We start from the raw sequence: 17182 nt of genomic DNA, 5'->3' as shown, positions 1-17182 counted from the left end.
ACGTTGGCAGGTGCACTTTATGTAAAAATATGTAGATCTTATTTAGTTCTGTGACGTCTCATGTGGTTAGCATGTGGTCTGGTTTTATGTACCAGCTGTATATGGTTAAAGCCACTTGAACTTGAACTTGAAAAATTCCTAAAAATATCAATTTATGTCTATTCACATTGGGGGTGGTATCTGGCTTCTAATTATCACAGCAAGCTCGACTTCTTTCTCGCTTTTCATGTTTGTGACACAGTTATATGATCACATAATTGTATCATTATTTTATTTACAGGAATCTACTCTCTTGAAGTTATGGCATATGCAAACATACAAAGTGTGATGTGTTACACCAGTCATAAAAAAAGAAGTCCAATTGAATAATCAGCCTGCGCTACACACTTTGGTTTTTCTTTCACAAAATGTGATGTAAACCATGACAGTAGAAATCAAAGATTTCTAAAGAATCCACCATCCTGTTGTTGCTCAGAGTTTTAGAAACATGCTGGTTTTCCACACCCATGAATCCTATGTTGAGCTGGTTGGATCTCAAAGTTGGCTAAAAAATAAATATTAACATGCGTTAATAACACTAGGATACTACTGTGAAGCAGGTATTCTTCTGAACTCTTTTAAATATACAAATTATCTTCTAAGTCTGAGCAAGAGAGATTGTTTTTGTGTGTGTGTGAGAGAGAGAGAGAGAGAGAGAGAGAGAGAGAGAGAGAGAGAGAGGGAAAGATTTTGTGTGGGTGTGCGTGAGTGAGAGAGAGATTTTCTGTATGTGGGGGTGAGTGAGAGAGAGAGAGAGAGAGACAGACAGACAGACAGACAGACAGCTTGTGTGTGTGTGTGAGAGAGAGAGAGACAGACAGATTATATGTGTGTGTGTGAGAGAGAGAGAGACAGACAGATTATATGTGTGTGTGTGAGAGAGAGAGAGAGAGAGAGGGAGAGAGAGAGAGAGAGACATTGTGTGTGTATGTGTGTGAGAGAGAGACAGACGGACAGATTGTGTGTGAGAGAGAGAGACAGACAGACAGACAGACAGATTGTGTGTGTGTGAGAGAGAGAGAGAGAGAGAGAGAGAGAGAGAGAGAGAGAGAGAGAGAGAGATTCTCAAACAGGATAAACCGGTATGTGGTAAGTCTTACTCAGATGTACTCCAAATCGTTGCGTACACACGCTCCATATGCAAACACAACTCTTTTTTTTTTTATTTTTAAATCTGACTGTTCATTGAGAACATTCACATCAAGAACATTCCCTGTTAGGTAAGTAAGTTGGTTTAATAAGTGGTTTCTGTTTTAGTGAATATCAAAATGTCAATTTAACATTGACAGCTGTAAGTTAGATTAATTTGCTGTTGCTTTTGTTGTTATGTCTGTGTGTATGTATTTTTTTGGTGCATTGTGAGGACCAAAAGAACCAAATGTCCTCACAATTTATTTGAAAAAATAAATAAATAAAAAAAATATTCCCTTCTGCTACGGAGGTTAGGGTTAGGACTAGGTGTAGGCATTGTATTAACTGGTTACAGTAATCATTATGTCAGTGGAAGTTCCGCACACACAGTGTGTGTGTGTGTGTGTGTGTGTGTATAGATGTAGTGACTACACAATCTACTGTTTGTTGATTGACATTGCAATATTGGCCTTTATTAGTATCACAGAAAACTGTAGTATGCAAAGAGCCTACTCTCCAGCTGTGGCCATCTCACGTCACATAGTATGGTGGTAGTTCTGTTCTAGTAATTCTAAGGGTCCAAGCATTGCTCTAGAGCCACTGTCTGTTTATCTCTGTGTTTGGACTGCATCCTGACTAATCCTTCTTACCCACAAGATCCTTCGAATGCAAATCTGCAAACACCGACGTGTAAAAAAAAATAAAGCTAAAAACAATATACAATGTCTTAGTAAGGTGTTTGCAGGGTTGCCAGGTCTCAACAAAATTACTAGCCCAACTACAATCTCAAAAATGCACAAAATGTCCTGAAACTAGCCCACAAATTTTTCTATTGTATGTCAGTGATGATGTACACTGTATGGCCAAACGTTTGTAGACACCTGACCATCGCACCTCTAATGTCATTTTAGATCATCCCATTTTACATCCACTCTTCTGGGAAGGCTTTCCAGTAGATCTTGGAATGTGGCTGTGGGAATTTTCCCATTCAGCCACAAGATCATTAGGGAGGCTAGTCACTGATGTAGGACTAAAAGACTTGCTGTGCTGTCAGCATTGCAATTCATCCCAAAGGTGTTCAGTAGGGTTGAGGTCAGGGCTCTGTGTAGGCCACTCGAGTTCTTCCACACCAACCTTGGCAAAACATGTCTTCATGGACCTTGCTTTGTTCCCAGGGGCATTGTCATGCAGGAACAGGTTTGGGCCCCTTAGATCCAATGAAGGGAAATCGTAATGCTACAGCATCGAAAGACATCCTATACACCCGTCTGTATTTATAGAAATTCAACAAGGTTCTTAGAAAGACACTTATGTGGATACAATACTCCACAATACTGTCATGTATCAGAAATTTCCCTAGAAGTAACAGTTGACTCCAAATATGTATAGCGGACTCTGAAGTAGCACTTTAATAAAAATTTGTAACATTTTTAAAAGAACATTTTAGACAAGACAAGACAAAACAAGAACAAAAACCACATATATATTGCTGGGAACTTAATAGCATCAACAGGTGGAATATAAAAATAGTCTGAGGAAAAAGTGTAGTCAGAATATGTACTCACTGAACACTTTATTAGGAACACCTGTACACATACTAATTCATACATTTATCTAATCAGCCAATCGTGGCAGCAGTGCAAAGCATAAAATCATGCAGATACGGGCCAGCAGCTTTGGGTAATTGTCACATCAACGATCGGAATGGGGTAAAAAATGTCATTTCACTGATTTTAGCATGATTGCTGGTTTCAGACAGGCTGATTTTAGTATTGCTATAATTGCTGATCTTATGAGATTTTCACACACAGCAGTCTCTAGAGTTTACTCAGAATGGTGTAAAGTGGCAGTTCTGCTGATGAAAACATCGAGATGTCGATAGAGTATGGCCAGACTGGGTCGTGTAGACAGAAAGGCTGCATTAACTCAGATAACCACTCTGTACAATTGTGGTGACCAGAAAAACATCTCATAATGCATGACACATTGAACGTTGAGGTGGATTGGCTACAACAGTAGAAGACCAGGTTATTTGAGGGTATTTGAGCAATTGACAATTGAAGAGGACAATAATGATGAATTCTTACAGGGTTTTCAGTCTTTTCAGGGTCCATGAATGAAACTGTTTTTTTTTTTTTTCAGAGGATCTCAAGTTACATAGAAACTGCTTACAAAAAAAACCCCACTCTGAATCAAATCGGCTTATAATTTCTAACACACTGCATTTGGCCTGTAGTGGCTGAGCCTCATGACTTCAGGGGGAGATTGTCCTCTGAACCAAGACCATAAGACAACTTTGCAGCATTTTGGCTTCATCCTCAGGGCTTCAAGGAAGTGACACTTTAACAATTTGCATGCAATCTGGCTGGACTCAAGAAAAAGTTAGTCAAAGATGAGGTAAGCGAGTGTGAGTATAGTGTTGTCCATGCTAAATGGAGTTCCTAGCCAATGTTTGTGGGAAGCCTCATGCCGATGAGCCATGTCCTCCCTATTTCCACAAATTCTTCTCATTTCACTTCATACTGGTCTCTGTCTTTCTTTTTCTTCCTGTTATGATGTCCACAGGGGGCCTCATAAGAAATCTGTTTATTAACTATAGTGGTGCTTCAAAGTTTGTGAACCCTTTAGAATTTTCTATATATCTGCATAAATGTGACCTAAAACATCATCAGATATTCACACTATTGAGGAAAATGATCCAATATTACATACAGTAGGGGAAAGAAGTATTGAATGCATCAAATAAAATTTCAGTAAATATATTTTCAATGAGGTTATTCACATAAAACTTTCACCAAACATCAGGATTAACTCAAGAAATCCAGAAATATAAAGAATTCACAACATTAAAGCCCATAAATAAAGTTTTGTGTAATAAAGTGGAATGACATGGGAAAAAAGTATTAAACACACTAACTGAAATTTATTTAATACTTAGTGGAGAAGCCTTTGTTTGTAATGACAGCTTCAAGACGCTTCCTGTATGAAGAAATTAATCGGCTGCAGTATTCAGGTGTGATTTTGGCCCATTCTTCTAAACATATTGTCTTTAAATCTTGTTCAGTTGGATTCCAGTCGGGTGATGGACTGGGCCATTCTAATGCCTTGATTTTTTTCTCTCTGCAACCAATTGAGAGTTTCCTTTGCTGTATGCTTTGGATCGTTGTCCTGCTGGAAGTCCACCCACATCTCATCTTCATCATCCTGGTGGATGGCAGCAGATTTTTCTCAGGAATCTTCTGGTAAAAGGCTCCAATCATCGCTCCTTCAATTATACGAAGTCTGCCAGTACCATGTGATGAAAAACAGCCCCACACCACTATGCTTCCACCTCCAAATTCCAAACTGTTGGTCTAGTGTTTTAAGGGTGATGTGCAGTGCCATTTCTTCTCCAAACATTGTGTGTAGTAGCCAAAAAGTAAAATTTTCTGAACAGACTACACTCTCCCAGTATTTCATAGGCTTGTCCAAATTAGCAAACTTTAAATGAGCTTCGACATGCCTTTTCTTTAATAATGGAGTCTTGCGGGGTGAGCGTGAGTGGTGGAGTGCATTGCCTATTGTTTTCTATTTTACGATGGCACCTGCTGCCACCTGCCTCCAAGTGTTTCTGGAGCTCTTTCTGAGTGGTCCTTGGCTCTTGGGCTACTCTTCTGACTATTTTTCTTACTCCCTGGTCAGAAATCTTGTGAGGAGCTCCTGTGCGTTGCCGGTTGATGACGGAGTGATGTTGCTTCCACTTGCGGATAATGGCCACAATGGTGCTTACTGGAAGATTCAGAAGTTTTCCATCAATATGTATAGCAACAATAAGGTTGTGAAGGGCTTGGGAGAGCTCTTTGCTTTTACCGATCATCCCAGATGTTTCTTGTGTGACACTTCGGTAACGAAAAGCCTTTTTATAGTCCATCAATTTACTAACCCAGCTGATATTAATTTGCACAGATAGGAGGTATAATTACTTTCTAACTACTTACGGATTTCAGCTGGTTCCTAGCCCTACCTTGCCTTGGAGAACTGATTTTTCTTAGCGTGTTCAATACTTTTTTCCTGGGTCATTCCACTTTATTACACATAACTTTATTTATGGATTTAATGTTGGGAATTCTTTGTAGTTGCGGATTTCTTGAGTTAATACTGATGTCTGGTGAAAATTTCATGTGAATCACCGCATTGGAAACATATTTACTGAAAAAAACGACGATTTCAATATGTATTCCCCCCAATTTATTTATGAGGAAATATAGAAAATTGTAAAGGGTTTGCACACTTCAAACTAAGCACCACTTTATAATATCTGCCTTCAACTACAACAATACAATCTGGTGCTTCAAAGGGAAATGACGGTGCTGTTTTAGCTAAATGTAGACAATATCTGGATGGATGTTTAGATGTTTCTTGGTTCTGCATATTTTTCAGGATAAGAACATATCCAAGAGCACACATTCTGCAGAAGTTCCATGCACATTGTCAGTCTCTTGCGGCCAACGGCAATGCAGGATATCAAAGGGAATTTGAGGTGAATGTAATTGATATATCCCCTGCCCTTAGTAAAGGTTTTTGTTTCAGATCAGTATTTAGTATAGTGTTGTAATTTTACATAATTATATATGTTCCTTAGGAGCTGTGTGACAATGCAAAGGAGTTCTCATGCAGGGCTGGAGAGCTGGATGCCAATAAAAACAAAAACAGATATCCTTTCATTTTACCCTGTGAGTACTTATAAACCTTACTCACCAACTTTAATTAGCTAAATAGCCGAATCTATAAAGTATAATTTTATACTCTATGGTGTCACAATTACAAACAAAAGACCTTAAAGAAAAAATCCACCCTGAATGACTTGCATGTTCATTTTTATAATTAAGGTGATCTTAACTGATCACAATAATCTTCGATATTAGCAAAACATGACCTTTTTCACTAATGTTTCACTAATTGAGATTACTGAAATTTGTCCCCCTATTAAACACCTTTGTAACTGCACTTGCTATGTCCCACTGTGACGTCAGAGCATCACACAACTGCAACAAATTAGCACCAGACTCGCTAAGCATGTCACAAATATTCCAGTATAAACATATTTAATGTGTTTCAGGGTGGAGGCCTGTTGAACAATAATTTTCATTAAAATAAACATATAACAATCAAACTATGTAACCAACCATTTATTACGAACCAGGATTATTGTGAGGAGACACTGTAAAATGTGTAAATATTGGTGACAATAATTAGAAAGCATTTAAACCATACCTTCATCAATTAAACCTCCTTTAACAAATAAAACGCAGCTCTGCTCTGCTTCTCTAAGAACTTCCCAAACGGCTTGTGGAGCTGGTTGGACAGCTCTCTCCCTCAAACCTTTCATTCAAACTACTTCCAAAGTAGCTAGGTCATGTGACTGAGCAGGCCATTACAGACAGCATTGCTGCATTCCTCTCTAATTCCAAAGCTCGCTTGCATAGTTTTAAGATGTGTTTGGGGACAAGAATTAAACATTGAAAACAAACAAAAAAATGTTTGGAAAATTCCTTTCAAAACCTGAAGGTACTAACCTACTGTAGATCTACAACCTCCTGATTGCGACGCTGTGAGTTTCTTAACACGTTGACTTTTTGTCTTTCAGATGACCACTGCAGAGTTAAGCTGTCTTTATTAGAGTCACAACCACACTCAGACTACATCAATGCCAGCTATGTGCCTGTGAGTAAAGCAATGGGCTGATCAAGATTATTAATCATTCAGTCAATTCACTTATTAGACAGTAACAGTCCCAGATTTAATCAAAAATACAGTCAGTCGAACAGTAATCAGCCAATGATAATTGTAGTAATCAGTTACAAATGCAGGGTCAACCAAATCCTCTCTTTTCATTTTTCAGTATCTAGTTCAGCTCTCAATACAACTTAAAAATATGTAATTCACTTCACAGGATATACACAAAACCAATTCAAAATACTGTGCCTGTTATTGAGAATGTTGATCCTTTTATCCGCATTCTTAAGGACACACTATAAACTCAAGGAATGATGGATGCAACTGACTAACTAGTCTTCCTGTCATAATATTAGTATGATCTAATCAGCTATGGAATTACAGCACTAGCGAATCCAAGAAGCCAAGACTGAAGGAAGAAATAAGGCAAGAATATAACACTTCAGGGAAGAGGAGAACTGAATTTCTGTAATTTAAGCCCATAATCATGAGCCCTAAGCTGTTGCCTGTGCTACTATCTAATAAGCTGTTTAAATGGCATGACATACTAGAATAAATAGAAGAACATTTGGTCCATTCGCAATAAGTTTCACAGTATCCTCTTCCACTAGGCCTGTACTACCCTGTGGAGTTCAAGCCAACCAGATGTTCCTGTAGACCTTGATTGGTTGGATCAGTCTATATTACCATATGGTTAACTAAACAACACGGATCATTAGGATTTTTTGCATATTTGTTATACACTCTCCACCTGCTTTATTAGGAATACATGAACCCCACAGCTTATTCATGTAAGTATTCAATCAGCCAATCCTGTAGCAACAGCACAATGCAGATACAGGTCACAAACTTCAGGTAATGTTCATATCAAACATCAGAACATGATTCCTGGGACACAATATTCTCTAGAATTTCAACAGAATGGTGTTAAAATAAAATAAAATAAACATGTAGCAAGTGGCACTTCTGTGGCAGAAACACCTTGTGGATGAGACAGGTCAGAGGAGAATGGCCAGACTGGTTCAGTTTGACAGGAAGGCTACAGTAAATCCACAGAAAAACTAATAACCATTCTTTACAACCATGGTGAGCAGAAAAAGCATCTCAGAAGGCACAACTTGTCAAAACCTGATGTAAATGGGCTACAACAGCAGAAGACCAAATCGCATTCCATTCCTGCCAGCCAAGAACAGGAATCTGAGGCTGCAGTGGACACAGATTCATCGAAACAGTTGAAGATTGGAAAAACAAGGTCTAGTCTTTTTTCACTGGCAGAATGCCACTCACTGGATTTTTTTTTTCACAACATTCTATGTAAACTTTAGATACTGTTGTGGGTGAAAAAACCAAGACATCTAAAATAATCAAAGCAATCCATTTGACACCAATAGCAAGACCATGTTCACAGTCACTAAGATCATAATTTTTGATGTGAACTGAAGCTCTTGACTTATGTCTGCAATATGACATTGACATCTGACTTTTGCATTGCGTTGCTGTCAGACGATTGGCTGACTGGATAATTGTATTAATGTGCAGATATACAGTATACTGTATGTGTTCCTATTAAAGTGTCTGGTAAATGAATATATGTAGATGCTGTATATACTGTATGCTTTTGAGGAGTTAGTGTATGACCAGAGCACTGGATCAAATGTCAGTTTGATCAATCTAGAATGAATAATTCAGAAGTCAGATTCATTCAGCATTTAGTCAGTAATTTAGTCAATAGATTAATTAAGAAAGGAATCTTTGGTGAAAAAAAACAAACCTTGGATGTAAATAATATTTTAATCACTCTATATAACTGTGTATTTATGTGTGTCTGTAGGGCGGCTGTACAGAACATGACTTCATCTGTACTCAGGCTCCTTTGCCATCAACAATGGCTGATTTCTGGCGCATGGTCTGGGAGCAAAATGTGCAGGTTATCATCATGATGACAGCACTAAAAGAGAGTGACAAGGTGTGAAAACAGTATGGGAATTTTGGTGTTTTTTTTAACAAATACAGATAGTAGCACATATGTCCCTGTTGTAAACAAATAGTGACAGTTGTGTCCTCACTCACAAATGAAGTTATCAAATGTTCTTTGAGAGAGAGAGAGAGAGAGAGAGAGAGAGAGAGAGAGAGAGAGAGAGAGAAATTGATTATTAGGTATGCTCCTGTGTGTCCTTTAGTCGTTTAAGAAGATGTACATTACATGCAAAGTGCAAGCAGGGACTATGGAAAGACTAAGGAAATACAGACATGAGTCCACCCTGGAACATAAAGCAGCCAGCCACTCCCTATCAACAAACCTGAATGAATGCATGAGAGTGGAGAGAGACAGTATCCAAACATCCCACCTTTCCAAAATTTATGCCCATGAACCTGACCTGCCTAAGAAAAAAGCTATTAACAAAAGGCTTAACTAAATAAATAGGTATTCAGCCTAGACTTAAGGAATGAGACTGTGTCTGAGTCCTGAACAGTAATTGGAAGGTGATTCCAAAACTGTGGGGCTTTGTAAGAAAAAGCTATGCCCCCTGCTGTAGCCTTCATAATTCTAGGTACCAACAAAGAGCCTGAACCTTTCTTGAAGCAGGTGTGGCAGATCATAAAAGAACAAAAGTTTGCTCAAGTACTGTGGTGCAAGACCATTCAGTACTTTCTAGGTCATTAGAAGTACTTTATAATCAATGCTAAATTTTACAGGGAGCCAGTGGCAAGTGGGGTGATGGGGTCATATCTTCTGGTTCGTTCCCTGGCTGCTGCTTTCTGGACTAACTTGAGCTTGCTTGTGCAACTACTGTAAAATCCAGACAGCAAGGCATTACAATAGTCCAACCTAGAGGTTAGAAAAGCACGAACTTTTTTTTTTTCTTTGCATTATGTAGTGACATTATATTTCTTATCATGGCAATAATTCTGAGATGAAATAAGGCTATTCTAGTAATGCACTTCAAAAGAGAGACTAGTCAATAATCATACCAAGGTCTTTTACTCCTGCACATGGTGTAACTGAAAGGCCATCTAGAGTTACTATAGTCAGGTCCATAAGTATTAAGACAGTGACAAAATTTTCATATTTTTGCCTCTGTACACCACCACTATAGATCTGAAATGAAAGCAATCAAGATGTGATTGAAGTGTCTACTTTCAGCTTTAATTCAGGGGGTTTAACAAAAGTATGCATCAACCGTTTAGGAATTACAGCCATCTTTGCAGAGTCCCACCATTTTCCCAGGCTCAAAAGTAATTGGACAATTGACTGATAAGCAGTTTCCTTGTTGTTTCATGACAAATCAAGAAGATAAAATGGTCTGTAGTTGATTCCAGGTGTTGAATTTGCAGTTGGTAGCATAAGAAAAATATCACCTGGTCTTTTTTCCAGTCTTCAACTGTCCAGTCTTGCTCTCAAAAAATACTCAAATTGTCAATAAAGCCCAAGTTGTTTTCAAAGCACCACCTAGACCTCCAGCAGTTCAGTGACTATAATCTACTGTAGGCTATATCACCACACTGCACTGGGATGGGTCCAGAGAATATTACTGCACTGGACATAATCTTTGCTAATTTACATACCTCTAAAATGTTAGCCTTAGATACCTCAGACTGATGAATGTGTGTATAATTTGTTATACAAATTACGCAAATAAATATGCAAATACGCATATAAATATGACTCTAAGATTACCTACTATGTCCAGCACCCTGGCTCCCAATAAACACATAGTTAACACTGAGTCTTCTATAGCCAGAGCTCTTTCAACAGGTTTCTCAGTGGATGGTTCACTGAGGAGAGCAAACCTGTTTGACACGTGAAGTGGAGACACGTGGTGCTCCTGTGCATGAGCCTTTGTGTTAGCTTTGGCTTTATAATTATGCCACAGAGTCATCATGCATTTCCCCCACTGTGAGGGCGCTAATGCCAGAGTTGGAGGTTTTCTATCTCTGCCTAAGGCACACAAACGTTCCCCCACTTAAACTATGCTACTCTCACACTTGCTAGTGCTTTCTAGCATCTGGATCCACAAGACTAATGCTGCAATCTTCTCTGTCAGAGTGCTAACTAATATACACTTAACACAAATAAAGCTATTGCTAATGATAGATGAAGATTGGCTAAACATCCTGTTTTTGACACACTGACCAAGCTCAATGTTTGCCATGCTGAATGTTAAACATACCCAGTCAAAGCTTTCTGAAGATGATTTTAGGCAGATCCAACGGGGATGGTTTTCAGTTGCTGTATTTAGATTTTTTTTTTAATTGGAAATGCCACTCAGCCTACAACACATGTCTTTTAACTGGGGAAGGAAACTGGAGTACCCGGAACAAACCCCCTGAAGCATGTGGAGAAGATGCAAGCTCTGCACAAACAGGGCAGAGGCAGGACTTGACCCCCCAACCCTGGAAGTGCAAGGCAAATGTGCTAACCACCAATCAATGCAGTTATAACATTTATTTCATAAGATCCAATATATCTTGCGTTTATTTCCAGTATAAGGTATATAAAATACATTGTAATACAAAGTCCACCAAAAGTCAGTTAATCAGAGAAGCAAGCAACCATGAGTCCAAGGGTAACTCTGAAGGAGCTGAAGAGATCCATAAGTCAGATGGGTGAAGCTCTTCACAAGACAACCATAGCCCAGACACTCCACAAGAGTGGTGCTCCATATGTAATCCCATTTGGAGTTTGCCAAGAGACATGTTGAAGACGTGGGAAAAAGTTCTGATGTCTGATGACACTCAAATATAAATGTTTGGCCTTAGTACAAGCATTACATTTAGCAGAAATCCAACACTACTTATCACCTTGAGAACACCATCCCTACAGTGAAGCGAGGTGGTAATAGCATCATGTTGTGGGGATGTTTTTCATCAACAAGGACTACAAAACTGGTCAGGGTTGAGGGTAGGATGAATGGAGCCAAATACAGGCTGAATAGAAATTAAGAACAAAATAAGAATGTATGAACTTTACTGGCCATCTAACTGTGAGTTTAAATGTGAGTCCAGTGTTAAGGTTGACATTGTCCTGGAATTGCCCCCCAAAAAATGAACACAACACAAGGGTTAAGAAATCATCTAAAAGATGTATAAATATGTATATTATTCTATTTTTGAATGTATGCATGGTTGTCTAGGTGCTGTGTAATCAGTACTGGCCTCCTGAGAGAGGCACTGGCTGTTATGGGGCTCTGCAGGTCACCACCATGTCCCGTCATCATGGTCCATATTGCTACATCACCACCATCCACCTACGACAGGTGATCCATAAATAACAAAGAACATCATGAATATATAATGCATTTTCCTGTGTCTCCATTAATTATCATGGTGCTGGTGTGTGTTTCAGCATGGCAGCCCTACAGATAGACACATAACGCATTACTACTACCCTGGCTGGCCTGATCAGGGTGTTCCAAAGGACCACACCTCTCTCAGCAACTTCACTGAGCATGTGCGGAAGCTGCTGGATGATATTCCACGCTTAGGCCCCACAGTCGTTCACTGCAGGTCTAAAGATACAAAACATACACACACACACACACACACACACACACACACACACACACACACACACACGTAAAGCACGTAAAAGTTTAGTATCAACTAGCAGTCTAGCTCACTTCAGGTGGATGTAAGGATTACAATCTGATTAATATTACTCTGAGTTCTCAGTGATAAGGTTGACATTTCCTGGAACTGTATTTAGAAACCATACATTTTGTGTGTGTGTGTGTGTGTGTGTGTGTGTGTGTGTGTGTGTGTGTGTGTGTGTGTGTGTGTGTGTGTGTGTGTGTGTGCACACATTTAGTGCAGGCATAGGTCGCTCTGGAACATTTGTAGCAATACTGTGGTTGATGCAACTCTGTGCAAGGGGGATTCCGCCTGATGTACATCTCGCTGTCCGAGACCTGCGCAGACACAGAGTGTTGATGGTGCAAAATGTGGTGAGAGCGCTTACCCACAAATTCATCTTACAAATCAACACAATACACACTTGTGATGCAACTCAACATACTAATTTTGTCAGGAAAAACAAGTATCAGGTGCATTGAAATATGACATGGGAAAGTTATGTAATGTATGTGTGTGTTGTTTTTTTAGGAGCAATACATACTTGTGCATCAGTGTCTACTTCACTGGCTAGCTGGGAACACGGAGAGACCAAAGTGAGAATCTCTCTCTCACACACACATACATATATATATATATATATATATATATATATATATATATATATATATATATATATATATATATATATATATATATATATATATATACACACTTATACACACACACACAACAACATTTTTCAATCCACTCCACCTGTAATGTATTAGTATGTAATCCAAATTAAAATAAAAAATACATCATTTATATCGGATGTACAAGGGCATTTGTATAAGGGGCACACCAGTATAATTTTGAATTAGACAGACATGACACAATGTCTTACCAAAGTTTTATCCAAATTTCATGCCCTAGTACAATATACTAAACAGCAATTCCAGATACATTTGTGGTAACTTTTCAGAAAATTGTTATATTTGAAGTAGTCCCATTTCTGGAATGGATGAAAGAATGAATTGTAGATAATTATATCTTAATTTAATGACATATTTTTTTTATTTCTATAAATATATTTTATAAATGTATATAAATTTATATATTGAAGAATTGAAGTAAACACAGGGGGGCTGGCTGTGGCATGGCTGGACATTTCCAATGCCTATGGTTCCATACCTCATAAGATGGTGGCATTGTTGATGGAACTGCATAATTCAGGAGCCGTATCCTGGACTATTACAACACATTCTGGCTTACACATGCCACTGGGATTACCACTTCTGACTGGAATCATTTGGAGAAAGGGATTATCACTGGCTTCACCACTTTTTGCCCTGGCCATGACCATGCTGGTCAAATCAGCAGATGTGAAATGCAGAGGACCCTTCACCAAGTATTGCATTTGACAATGCCCATAAAAGACTTCATGTATGATTTGATTGTAACAACAACAACATCATTACACAAGTGCATATGGATTCTCCAGGGTCTAAGATGGCTCATGACCAGGGAATGGATGTAATTCAGAGAAGTCTGAAACAAATTCCTTTTTTCTGTGCATGGGAACCCAATCCCCATCTCTGAGAAACCAATTAAGAGCCTGAGGATAACCTACAATTGCTCACTGAAGGACACTGCATCCACCCAACAGGAGTTGGAGCCATGGCCAGTGGTGGCAGGGAAGTTCAAAGCTTGGATTTACTACTAAGTGTCCGGTGGTCCCTGCTGGTGAACAAGGTCACACTCTTTGCAGTCAAGGCACATGAACAAAATGGGAGCATGGGATGGACAAGAATAGCATGTGACCCTCTGACAGGCCTAGTTCCTAATCTGTTCAACGTCTTCTCACGTCCATCCAACCACTTCTGGAAACACCAGCATGCAAGTTGTGCCAGCAAAGTGAATGTACTAGAGCACATAGTTGCTACCTGAAGGTCCTGGAAGAGGGGCACTAAAACCATTATTTGGTTATTAGGCTTATTATCTTTAACAAACACATACACCATAAAACAAAAAGTCACAGCTTATGAGCTCTTGTAGAAACAAACAATTACCTGTTGACATAATAATAGATTACTAATAGATAGTAATGTGCAATTTTCCTGCCAACAGGACCCGGAATACTGTGGTGCATTTCCAGGCAGCACAGCCACAAACAGACAGGCAATCCAGAAGGGAACGGAAAAAGCAGAGGAGAAATTCTGGCCATACACACCGCCCTGAGTCCACTCACTCCTCTCTTCAAGTGTCACACACCCCCCAGCCTCAGCACACAGCATGGCAATCCCTACGGGATTCCCTGCACGCTTTTAACCCTGGAAAACTCCTGCAGAGGATAATGCCTCCGTCTTCCCAACTCACCAACTCACAAACACAACTGTAGGGCAGATACACACACACACACACACACACACACACACAGACACACACAGGTACTCACTAGCAATGCATACAGTGGTCTATTGTTAGAGTAGTGTTCAATATGTAGCTGAGTTGCCGATTTTGTCTCAGAACATGTCAAAGAAACATGACTCATATTTAGTGCTTAGCTAGGATTTCAGTTTGTGTACAGTAACCAAAATAAACAACAGCGGCTGTGTGACTTGTTTCACCTGAAACAAATCATGCTAAATAGATAGCTGTTAGCCAGAAAGCAGGATAAACAAAATAAGCTTCTGTAATTGACACTTTTGTCATAGTTTAGATTTTACACCATAATGTAAATATAGTAAAATTAAATACAAATTATAATAAAAAATAGTGTCTTTTGTAAGAATTGGACTTTCACATTTTGTGTAAAACGGGGAACTTAATATCCTCTGAAACTTACTTGGAACCCATTCTTTCCCTCAAGGGAAACACTTAGGGTTATACACAGAGGGACAACGAAGGAACCCTTAATGGTTCCACATTTTCTACAAGTGTAGATACACGAAATATTGGACAGGAAATATGCATAGTTTTCAGAAGTATTCACTCCTATAACTCAAAACCACAACTGACATGTGCTGCACAATTACAGCTGCACATTTTTGGAGACTCTGCCATTTTTGCCCATTCTTCTTGCCAATATTGCTTGTAAAGAATCGGATTTAGGTCTGGGCTTTAACTGAGCTATTCTTAAATAATCAGGGAGTGTGCGTAGATGTGAAGTAGAATTATTAACGCAACAAAAACTTCATTTTCAGCCTCGACCAACAATGTAAACTTGCGAGTCAAGGTGAAGTAGTGAGGATCTTCCTAATGTGAGGGTGCTAAAAACTGTACAGCTTGGATAAACTTCCAGAATTTGAATTGCAACTTACATGTAATTACATGCATTAATAAAATTAACACCTGCTACAATCACATGTTAAAATAAATCTTTCCAAAATGTTTAAAATAGCAGTAATATTGTATTTAAATACTTTTATAATCAAGTGTCAAGTGTAAATATGTTTGTGTTTTGTGTAGCTACAATTAACACTGGGATGATTTATGGGAAATGTTACAGGCCACATGTCTATTGTATATTTACCGTTGTTTTCTGCGATTTTTATGAAATTAGATGAAACATTCTAGTTTGTTTTGCCTGAATACCAGCTTAGCTTCACTGGTGTGGAATTACACTATGTCTAGTAAGCTTACATTCTGTGTTATCACATAGTGTTTGTTTGCAAGAAAAGCATGTTTTTGGAATACATGCATATTCTTTTTTAAGAGCATGGGTTTAGTTTGACACAAATTTAAGGAACTAAAAAAATATTAATAATATACATTAGATTTAAAACAATATTAAAAACAATATGAACTCACCATTAATGACGACAAAATAAATCCAATTCAATCCAAAATAAATCTATAAATGAAGACAACAACAAAAAACTAGCCATTTAATTAGAACAAAAGACACCTTATAAAATGAGAGTTGAATCTTTTTGTTTTCCACATCTGCTACTAGGAATATTTCCATGACTAACATATTAACACTATACTGAAGGATAGTAAGGAATTTCACTGTTGTTTTTCTGTTCTAGTTGTATACATTTTTTATCATTCACTTATTGCTGTTATTAAATGAATAAATATTACAATTTCAGTTACATTTTCATTCAATTTCATATTTTTTGTCTAGTATATGAGAAGTGTATTCTTACCATTTTTGTACACATGCTCAGTGTGTTGAAATGCTTGAAGCAGAATCTTTTTTTAAACTTGTATTGATCTGAGTTACAGAAGTCATCATTCAGACTACACAGAAAACAACAAAAGTGGAAAGCTTCATACTCTTCCTAAAGCTTCCTTTCATCCTCTGGTTGATTTCTGAGCTCCTGGAGAACTTATGGCCATCTTTTCCTAACTTCTGATATAAGCCAACAAGGAACACGATTCCCTTGAAGTTCTGGTCTTCATCCAATATTGTGTCATTGCAAAATTAGGTAAAACACAACACAAGCATAAAAGTTGACAAGTCGTTCCTTTACGCATTATATGCATATGAGTTTTATATAATGTATATTACATTTTGTCTTAACATGTCATGGTCACTGTTGCAGCACTCTTTGAAAAATAAAGTAACAAATACTGTATGAGTGGATTCGGTCAAGTTTACTGAATATAGGAAATGGAAAAAGGGCCACCAGAGCTTCTGGGTTACTGCCATGAAGACTACTTGTGTATACTACATAACCAGGACCTGAATAGGAAGCTTACATCTGAGCCTTAGGCAACACAGTAAACAGTAAGAAGA

At 38.3% G+C, this 17182-nt stretch overlaps 1 protein-coding gene across 7 annotated transcripts; it reads left to right on the top strand.

Annotated features, from left to right (window-relative positions):
• Positions 1-1072: 1072 nt before the first annotated feature.
• On the top strand, positions 1073-16543 carry LOC108265758 (receptor-type tyrosine-protein phosphatase beta). 7 transcript variants are annotated; one of them, XM_053680179.1, is made up of 13 exons: positions 1075-1259; positions 3313-3567; positions 4109-4412; positions 4852-4984; positions 5590-5689; positions 5792-5882; positions 6797-6873; positions 8717-8851; positions 12021-12143; positions 12233-12393; positions 12695-12830; positions 12988-13052; positions 14566-16543. In XM_053680179.1, the coding sequence occupies exons 4-13, from the start codon at positions 4920-4922 to the stop codon at positions 14834-14836; spliced, it is 1224 nt and encodes a 407-aa protein (XP_053536154.1). In that variant the 5' UTR covers positions 1075-1259; positions 3313-3567; positions 4109-4412; positions 4852-4919; the 3' UTR covers positions 14837-16543. The 7 variants fall into 7 exon arrangements, with proteins under 7 accessions (XP_017323908.1, XP_053536154.1, XP_053536153.1 ...); XM_053680178.1 differs by lacking the exon at positions 4852-4984 and having other exon boundaries at positions 1077-1259; positions 3493-3567; XM_053680177.1 differs by lacking the exon at positions 4852-4984 and having other exon boundaries at positions 1077-1259; positions 3407-3567.
• The last annotated feature ends 639 nt before the right edge of the window (positions 16544-17182 follow it).

Source organism: Ictalurus punctatus, chromosome 5 (assembly GCF_001660625.3).
Source record: "Ictalurus punctatus breed USDA103 chromosome 5, Coco_2.0, whole genome shotgun sequence".
Classification (NCBI taxonomy): domain Eukaryota; kingdom Metazoa; phylum Chordata; class Actinopteri; order Siluriformes; family Ictaluridae; genus Ictalurus; species Ictalurus punctatus.
The sequence above is the reverse complement of the archived record's forward strand: the minus strand, read 5'-3'. Positions and strand labels throughout refer to the sequence as shown.